The sequence below is a fragment of the Podarcis pityusensis genome, assembly GCF_964106645.2.
Source record: "Podarcis pityusensis genome assembly, chromosome: Z".
NCBI lineage: Eukaryota > Metazoa > Chordata > Lepidosauria > Squamata > Lacertidae > Podarcis > Podarcis pityusensis.
In genome coordinates, this window is record NC_138044.1 from 23,095,628 (window position 1) to 23,104,865 (window position 9,238).

The 9,238-nt window shown below is 41.8% G+C and overlaps 1 protein-coding gene across 5 annotated transcripts in view; it reads right to left on the reverse strand.

Moving 5' to 3' along the window:
• LOC308467959 (vascular endothelial growth factor receptor kdr-like) overlaps positions 1-9,238 on the reverse strand; it is a 188,354-nt gene that overhangs the window by 19,925 nt on the left and 159,191 nt on the right. For all 5 annotated transcript variants that reach the window (XM_080989737.1, XM_080989734.1, XM_080989733.1 and 2 more), the window contains 4 exons: positions 9,057-9,156; positions 6,047-6,152; positions 3,074-3,198; positions 1,629-1,707 (listed from right to left, as the gene is read on the reverse strand). In XM_080989737.1, coding sequence (XP_080845863.1) covers positions 1,629-1,707; positions 3,074-3,198; positions 6,047-6,152; positions 9,057-9,156 — 410 coding nt within the window. The remainder of the gene's footprint in view (positions 1-1,628; positions 1,708-3,073; positions 3,199-6,046; positions 6,153-9,056; positions 9,157-9,238) is intronic.

A 9,238-nucleotide genomic window follows, 5' to 3' on the forward strand; every position in this document is an offset into this window, starting at 1 on the left:
AAAGCACATCAAAGTGGAAGTAGATAAATAGGTACTGCTCCGGCGGGAAGGGAAACGGCGTTTCTGTGCACTCCTCTGGTTTCGCCAGAAGGGACTTAGTCATGCTGGCCACATGACCCGGAAGCTGTCTGCGGACAAACGTCGGCTCCCTCAGCCAGTAAAGCAAGATGAGCTCCACAACCCAAGAGTCGTTCACAACTGGGCTTAACTGTCAGGGGTCCTTTACCTTTACCTTTACCTTTACCTTTACCACAAGGGCAACACTATGGCTCTGCCCCACCACACCAGCCACTACTGGTAACATATGGCAATCCCAAATGTATGATGCAATATCACTGCACTCCTGAGTGTTCTCACTCCAGTTCCAGGGAAGAGGTGCAAGGAAACTCAGAGCACAATGATGTCACATGTCACACTTCTGTATTGCTAGATGTTTCTGGGAAAAGAGAAGGAGAAGAGGTAAGGCTGCAGTATCTGGTGGTAGCTGTACGAACTCCATAACATCTGACTCTTGCCTACAACTACTCTGCTTTCTATCCAGAGTTCGGTAATGATTTTGGGAGTCTTCTTATTGATTTCAGCCAGTCTGATAGCAAGACTGTTTTCTCTTAAGGACAATCCAGTTCGATGAACACTAAAAATAACACAAGCAAAGGGAGAAAAGAGCCTAAGCCTGCACTTTGAACCTTCCCAAGCAACTCTTTGAATCAAGCATACTGAATTATTTTGACATGTTGCACTGATACTAATCCTCATGTAAGTCATCAAATGGACTGGCACGAGGGCTTGGCTGGGCAAGAGTCCCAAAGCAATTCAGAGCTTATTAGCAGCACCATTATTTTAAAATGTCACCTTGATCTAAAAGCAAAGACAGATGTTACCATTAAAGTGTTTCAGTTAAAAACTGTCTCCCTTTATGAAGCAGCTTGCAGAACAAAATGAGAAAAGATAGCTGTCAAAATGTGAAAAGATGCAAGCTCTTGTTTGGAAATTGATAGGTATTCATAACTATAGGTGTCAAATAGTGAAAGAAACCCAACAGCCATTCAGTTCAGGGATGGCCAGCTTGTTGGGTCTCTCTCCCCCACCACAAGCTATTTCAACAGGCTTCTGTTTTAACGTTGCCTTTTTGGCAATGACACCAACTGAGAGGCTCACCTGTGCCCATATCAATGTACTTTCAGCAAAGACTTGTTTAAGAATCCAAGAAGGAGCCCTGTTGGATCACACCATCTAGCCTGCAATGGGACATGAGCGTAATGCTCTCTTGCCATTTGTGAATCCTAGCAACTGGTATCCAGAGGTACACTGCTACCAACAGTGGAGGTGGATGGCAGTCATCATGGCTATCAGCCAATGGATAGTCTTGCACAGTGCCCAGGCTTGCGTCCTGGGGAGGTCACTTCAGTGCTGCTAGCGCAGTGGTTTGACTTTACCTCCAGAGGCACACTCCATTGTCTCTTGAAACAGATGGATGCTGACAAAAAAAGTGGGCAGCGGGATAGAGAGGTGTTTCTTACCTGACCTTCTGGTGGATGGTTCACTGCTACTTTCCAAGAGAGAGACTGGGAGGAGCAAGGAAGCACAGAGATGCATTGTGGGGAAGAAAGCATTTGGCCCAAGCTTACCTCATGCAATCTTTTTTCTTTCTTCACTGACACCTCATCAAATGTTTTCACACTGAGTGGTCGATTCTTGGGGTTAATACTGAAAAAAAGGAGAATGAGAGATTCAGTCATGGACTTTTAGTTCTTTATTGTGTGGTGGAAAGATGAAAACAACAGCTGCATTTAGCTTTCAGGCACATGTGTACTGAATTGTCTTTGTTGAGCCACGGCACAATCACAACACAAGGAGAATGCTGGAGCTGGTCCCCAAAAACTTAGGACTCACCTGTGCAGTTGCTGTGTGGCCCCAACAAAGTTGTTCTAGCGCCTAGCCTCAGTTGCATGGAATATGGAAATAACAGCCACCAGCCCAAAAAATAGTTTGGAGGTAAAATTAGAAAGAAAGAAAAAATCTCCACAGCCTACCCTCTCTCTTTCAGGTTTCTGTCATGCTCTAAATTAAAATTAAAATGCAGCTCCCTTCAATGAATGGATAGAAGGTATGTACAAACTCACAACACATGAAAAAATTGCCTATAAACGTAGACTTCCCATGGACAAATTTAATGATATTTGGAATTAATTTCTATAAATGCTGTAGTAGGTTAAATGTAGGTTAACTACAATAACAATCTTGTAATGTTTATAAGTTCTGTTTTTGTTTCGTATTGTATATGGTTGTTATCTTTCCCCCCGTTTTCGCTTTCCCTCCTTTTTCCACGTTTTATTTTATCCTGTGCACTTAACAATCACATACACATTACCTTTTATATTTCAATAAAGAATATAAATATATTAACAAACAAGCAAACAAAGGGGTCAAAAAACAGAACCCAGAACAGGGCTATGCAGGCAACATAACTATGAATACAGGAGAATGATACATTATGGAGGATGAAGGAAGTAGCCAGCAAATGGCATGACTGTTATGGAAGGGGCAAAAATGACCCCTCCAGAAAACCAAGTCAGCAGGGGAGAGGGGAGGTTCTATCACCCACTGTATTCCTGAAAATATCCCTTTATTGTCTCCTACATCAGAGTCAGGAACCTCAGGCCTAATAGCCAAATGTGGTGTTCCAGCTCTCTCTATTCTCTATTCCCTTAGGATTCTCCCTTGGCTGCACCTCTCACTAGTCTTGCTCTGGCCTGAAAAAGGTTCTCCATCTGCACCTTGCCATCTTCTTTAAGAAGTACAATTGTTGCCAAGAGATGCATTGCTGTCCCCCTAACTCACAGCCATGTCCTCCTGCAATGGAGCCACTGCCTCTCCTTGCCTGTGATAATGATGCCTTTTTGCTGGTAAAGATATATAGATGCTGTATTATCTATTTGCTGAGATTCCGCAGGCTACCCCGGACCTCTTACATGAATCTCTTGTTTCCATCCCGGAACAGCAGCAGCCTTCTCCCAACTCCCAAAGAGAAGGACGAATCATTATGATTATTTTACAAAACCCATTTCCTTACTAGGCTTCCAGTGTACTCCAGCGATGAAAACCCTTCTTCACATTCTCTTCAAGGATGCTGATTTTGGGTTTGGAATCTCCATCTGGGCACAACGTAATGTTCAGTGGGATGTAGTCTTTCCCATCCTACATATTTCATAATCAAGAAGAAAACAAGAGATTCATTTTTCTTACTTGGCTTCAGACATTAGTGACTGTCACATTCTGCTGAGTTGGTTTCTAGCAGGTTGCCTATCCCAGAAACCCTCTGGAGTTTTGCTTCTTTCTTTCATTTTTCTATGAAACTACTGTGAATGTATTGGCAATGCAGCAGCATGATTAGGGTTTAGGGCTTTTGACTGGCCTCTCGTCTCTGAGGTGATCTAAGGATACCTAGTGAGCTGAGATTTAGTCTTGGGTCTCCCAGCTCAAAGCCTTGATCAGGAAGACAAAAATAACAAATTTGACACTCACTTTCAGTAGCTAAAACGATCTGCTCATCTCTGTCATTTGGCATTCCCTGTAACAATTTTCAAGGCAAATATTAGCAGAACTGGAGCACCCTCTTGCACATTTTAATGTTATGCCCTCAGTTCTCCTTGATGGAAGATTTAAGGAGTTACCTTATATTAACAGGTTATGTCCCTGTGGTTCAGACCTAAATGATACAGTAATCCATGTTTTATTGTTTTGCTATTTTAACACCAAATAGTTGATCAATCCACTAATCACTTTGAATCTTGGAAGACTGGTGGAAATGTTTATCTTCTTCTTTCTGATACAAATAAGTTAATTACAGAAATGGTATTTAAATTTCTGCTAAGTGCAATGATGATACAAGTAAAAATATTTTCCAAATAAATGAAATCTTTTTCCAAAAAGCACACACAAACCCTGCCCTGAGATATTTGATAATTCTGCAATTCTATTATGGTATGTTTTATTGTGAAATCTGGATCAATAAAATGAGTTATGATCACTTATATATCTATTTGTTTAGGTAATTTATACATTGCCACATACAGTGGTACCTCGGGATGCGAACAGGATCCGTTCTGGAGCCCCGTTCACATCCCAAACAGAACGCAAGACGTGACAGCGCATCTGCGTGTGCACGGGTCGCATTGCGCCGCTTTCGTGCATGACGTCATTTTGACCGTCTGCACATGTGTGAGCGGTGAAACCCGGAAGTAACGTGCTCTGTTACTTCTGGGTAGCCGCGGACTGCAACCCGAAAGCGCTCAATCTGAAGTGTATTTATCCCGAGGTATGACTGTACTTTGAAAATGGCTCAAAGCAGTTTACAGCATTCTTAAAAAATCATCAAAAATACAAAACATATTTTTAAAAGTTTATGTTGTAAAGCAGCACAGAAGAATTAGATAACATCCTCCCAAACATCATTATATAAATCTAAAAGAACTAACATAGTAACTACTAAAAGATCAAAATAGAGAAACACAGCAAAGATACCTAGTCATCTCTTATGCCCCTTTTCAATGTGCTAGTTTCGTTGAGTATTCTTTACATAGCCATACCCATATCCTCCAAGGGGGTCAAAATAAAGGAGCTAGACCAGGCTTTGCCAACTACCAGACCACAAGATGCACCTAGTTTTTGGAGGAGGAAAACAAGAAAAAAAATATTCTGAATCTCAGAAGCCAAAACAGCAAGAGGGATCGCTGTGCAGTGAAAGCAGCAATCCCTCTTGCTGTTCTGGCTTCTGGGATAGCTGTGCAGCCTGCATTCGCTCCATAAGACGCACACACATTTCCCCTTACTTTTTAGGAGGTAAAAAGTGAGTCTTATAGAGCAAAAAATGCGGTCAGTGCCCCTGAACGGTTTTTGACAACAGCTCTCATCAGCCCAAGCCAGGGCACAAGGCTGATGGAAGTTACGGTCAAAAACATCTGGAGGGCACCAGGATGGTGCAGGCTGTGTTAGATGAGCTTCCCAAAAGACATGTCTCAGGATATCTGCACATCAGTGTTGCTACATTTTTTTCTAAGGAGCTCAAGGTGGGGCACATAGTTCTCCCCCTCATTTAATCCCCACAACAACCCTGTGAGGTAGGCTAGGCTGAGAGGCAGCAACAGGCCCAGGATCTCTATTCAGTTTCAGTTTGATTATGTATTTTGTGTTCTCATTTTGTATTTTTATGTTGTGAGCCTTTCTGCGTTCTTTGGACGAAGGGTGGTATGCAAATTTAATAAATAATAGCAATAACAATGGCTCAGTGGGGATTTGAACCCTGGCCCCCCCAAGTCCTAGTTTGGTCCTCTAACCACTACATCACCCCATGAAGACCCTTTTCAATTCTGCCATCCCCCTCTTCACCTACTTTTATTTTTCTTGTTCCTTAACATCATCTTTTCTTTCTTGTTCTCCTTGGCTATGTTTGGAATTCACAAATTATACTCCCCACCCCCACATGGCAAACTAGGTCTCCATCAACTGAGCTTCACTGATTTGTTTCGCCAAGTGAAAAGGGAGAACTGAAAACCAAGATACTGAAGGTTACATAACAGCTCTGCTCTAAAAGCAGAAATAAAAGGTTGATCAAGCTATTGTGAAGCAGGCAATTATGTAATTGCCTTTGTGGGACACAAAGCCTTTTATGTTAAAGCCCTTGAAAGCAATGATGAGTTTAGGACACCGGATATATGTCTGTGTCCAAGCTACATATCTAAGGAGAAACAAGGTAGTCACTTTCTGGATGCTGAAAACTGATTAAAAATATGCATACTGTTTATCTAGGGAGACAAATTAGGCTTTCAATGATTGGACATGATTTTTTTTGCTGGTCATGCATGGCTACAACTGGATCTGTGAGCATGAGATATATTGTTCCCATTCAACATTTGCTCTGTATTTTCCGCTATGATGCAACCTTTAACAAACTTGTTTAATGTAAGGTCCCATATTTCAGCAAAAGCACACAAGCTCTGCACACATTGATTCAACTCGAAACAAGATAGATTTCCCTGAACTTTACCTGTTGAACATTTGCCTGGAGTAAGTCTCCTAAACGTTCCACAAGTTCGGAGAAGGTGGGCCTCTCTGTCGGCACTCCATGCCAGCAATCCAGCATGGTCTTGTAGCTACAAGAAAAGAGAATTGAGCTTTAAACATCAACAGTTCTTATTCACTTGTGATGTTATCTTTTCTCTTCCTGTCACCATCTGAAAGCTGGTATAAGGGCTTGTCCAGACTTCCTTTTGTGCCACGCTTTCAACGTCTGTGTCCAAGAATGGTTTTTTGTTTTGTTCCGCTGCTTTCCCCAAACTGCAGACCTGGGTGATGCTTTTCTAGAGCAGATTACCAAAGATTCAGAAAGGAGTGGTACAGTAGTAATGGGAGACTTCAACTACCCAAATATATTTTGGATGACAGGTCCAATGATATTACATTGGCTGTGGCAAAGTTTCTTCCAGAAGTTAAAAGAAACGAAGATCATCATGCTTGAGACATAACAAAATGATGGCCTCGGTTTCTCTCTCTTCTGTGACTGGCTGTCTTAACTGTATTTTGTCCTGAAATTGTTCTATGGGTCTTTGGACTGCAATAAAGATTTATTTATCTGCTGGAACTCAAACTCTGCCAAAAATGTAAAGTCCAACAAATTCCTCAACTGCTTCAATAGCAATTTCATTTCCTAGAAGGTGGAAGAAGCAACACAGGGGAAATCTATCTTGGATCTGGTCCTCACCAACAGGGAGTGGAGGTACAGGGAATCTTGGGAGGAAGTGATCATGTCCTCTTTGGTTTCATGATACAGAGACAAGGGAAAGCTGAGTGTAGTCAGACATGCACTATGGACTATAAGAAGGTCAATTTCAAAAAGCTGAAGTTACTACTGGGTGAGATACCATGATCAGAAATACTCAAGGAGAAAGGAGTCCAAGATGGATGCTAATTTCTTAAAGGTGAAATACCGAAGACACAAAAGCAGACAATTCCAAGAAAGAAAAAGTGGGAGGCATCTAAAGAAACCAGTATAATTGCATAAGGAGCTCACAGATGAGTGGAGATTTAAGAAGGGCATGTCTAGGGAATGGATAAATGGAAAAGCATGAAAGGAAGCGTATACATGAGCAGCCAGCACTTGCAGGCAGAAGTTCAGGCAGGCTAAAGTGCAGAATGAACTCAGGCTTGCAAGAGAGGTTAAAAAATATATAAAAGGTTTCTTTGGCTATGCTTGAGGAGAGAGGAAGAATAAGCAAGTAGTAGGTCCTTTGGATGGAGAAGAGGGAGAAATGCTATTGGGGGACAGAGAGAAGCCAGAGCAGCTCAGCACCTCCTTTGTCTCTTTTGTCACTTCCAGAAAAGCAGTTCCAACCTGATGATAACAAAATTAATGATGCAAGGAGGGAGCTGCAGCTGAAGATAGGAAAAGAAGCGGTAAGGGAACACCTAGCTACTTTAAATGAATTCAGATCTCCAGGGCCTGATGAGCTTCACTCAAGGTACTAATGGAGCATGCAGATATAATCTCAGAGCCTCTGTCTATAATCTTTGAGAATAGCTGGAGAACAGAAAAGGTCCCTGTGAGCAAATGTCACCCACATCTTCAAAAAGGAAGTTTGGTAATAAGGCATACACTTTGCATGTAGAAGATACTAGGTTCAACCTCTGTCATCCCAGGTAGGGCTGGGAAAGACTCCTGCCTGAAATCCTGGATAGCTTCTGCCAGTCATAGTAGACAATACTGAGTTTGATGAACCAATAGGCTCACATGGTGTAAGGTAGCTTCCCATGTTAACCTCTTTAAAATGATGCATTGCGGGTTAAGATCATGATTAGGCCTGGGTGATGTATCGATACATTGTCCTGGACCGGTCTGAAGGCCTTCACCTGGTAGTATATCACTGATGGGGCTTGCCTGCCACCTTCTTTCATTGGCTGCCTCCTTCATCCCTGTGCTGGGCGCTGTCACTGGAGGGAACTGAGGCAGTTTCACCCCACTGCCTTGCAGGGCTGGGGCTGAATGATGCTCCTTTTCAACATGGCTATGTTTAGCTGGTGATACATCACAATGTTGAAAAGCTGTTATCACCCAGCCCTAGTCATGACTGCCCACATTCTAGAAAGCTGAACCACTGAAAGGTAAGCTGACATCTTGGTATTTATGAGAAAAGACTGGTTACTACATTCTTCCCTTTTTATCACTCTTAAAAGCCAAATGCTTGTATGAATTGGTCCTAAGGTCATTTGTATGAATGAATGAATGAACACATCTTCCCAATTTCATAGTAAATTACAGTACGTTTACACGGTAGAACTGTGTCCACATAAATGTTTTTAATGAAAAAAAAATCCCACTTGTCCATTTAAAAGCAACTTGCATCCCACTTGTTTTTAGAACATCTAAGGGAGGAACCCCCTCCCCCCCCCCCGAATGGTAAAGAATAGATATAATTTCCTAACCACTGCTTTTGGACTAGGTGTTGGGTGAAACAGCTGTTCAGAGTACATTACCCAGCCAGCAGCTCTGCAAGGCAAAAATCCACACAGTACTTGAAGAAGAAGGGAGAGGGTAAGGCAGGCACATTAAACATTCCAGAAGGAAGAGGAACAAAGAGGCACATATGCTGAAGCACATTAATACATAATGCTGTCCATTAGCAAAATTAATTGATAGATATGATTCATGCATTTCATCTCCTACAGGGTCAATATAGCAGTACACAAGAGTGACCAAGGAAGACATGTGAATCACAATGGGGGGATTGGAAGTCATGTTGGAATTTGTAATGTGTTAACTCAATCTTTTTTTTGTATTGAGTGTTGATCATTTTGTTGATTGTTGTGTGTAATAATAATAATAATTTATTATTTATACCCCGCCCATCTGGCTGAGTTTCCCCAGCCACTCTGGGCGGCTCCCAATCAAGTGTTAAAAACAATACAGTATTGTTTTGTTTTGTACTTTTTTTAAATAAAAAAAATGAAAGAATTTAAAAAGAAAAAAAGAAAAAAAAGAAAGACATGCGAGATGAAATTACATTTCTGGAGTTGAATATTCTGGTGATCTCATCCTTGTCCCTTCCTTGAGGCGTCGACAGAAGTCCTCATCAATCTGCACACCTGGATATGGTGTCGCTCCTGTAGACACAAACACAGAGCCAGAGAGACAGTTAATGTTCTGCCAGATGCCTTAAGCAGGACCTGCATCTCCTGCAAGAAG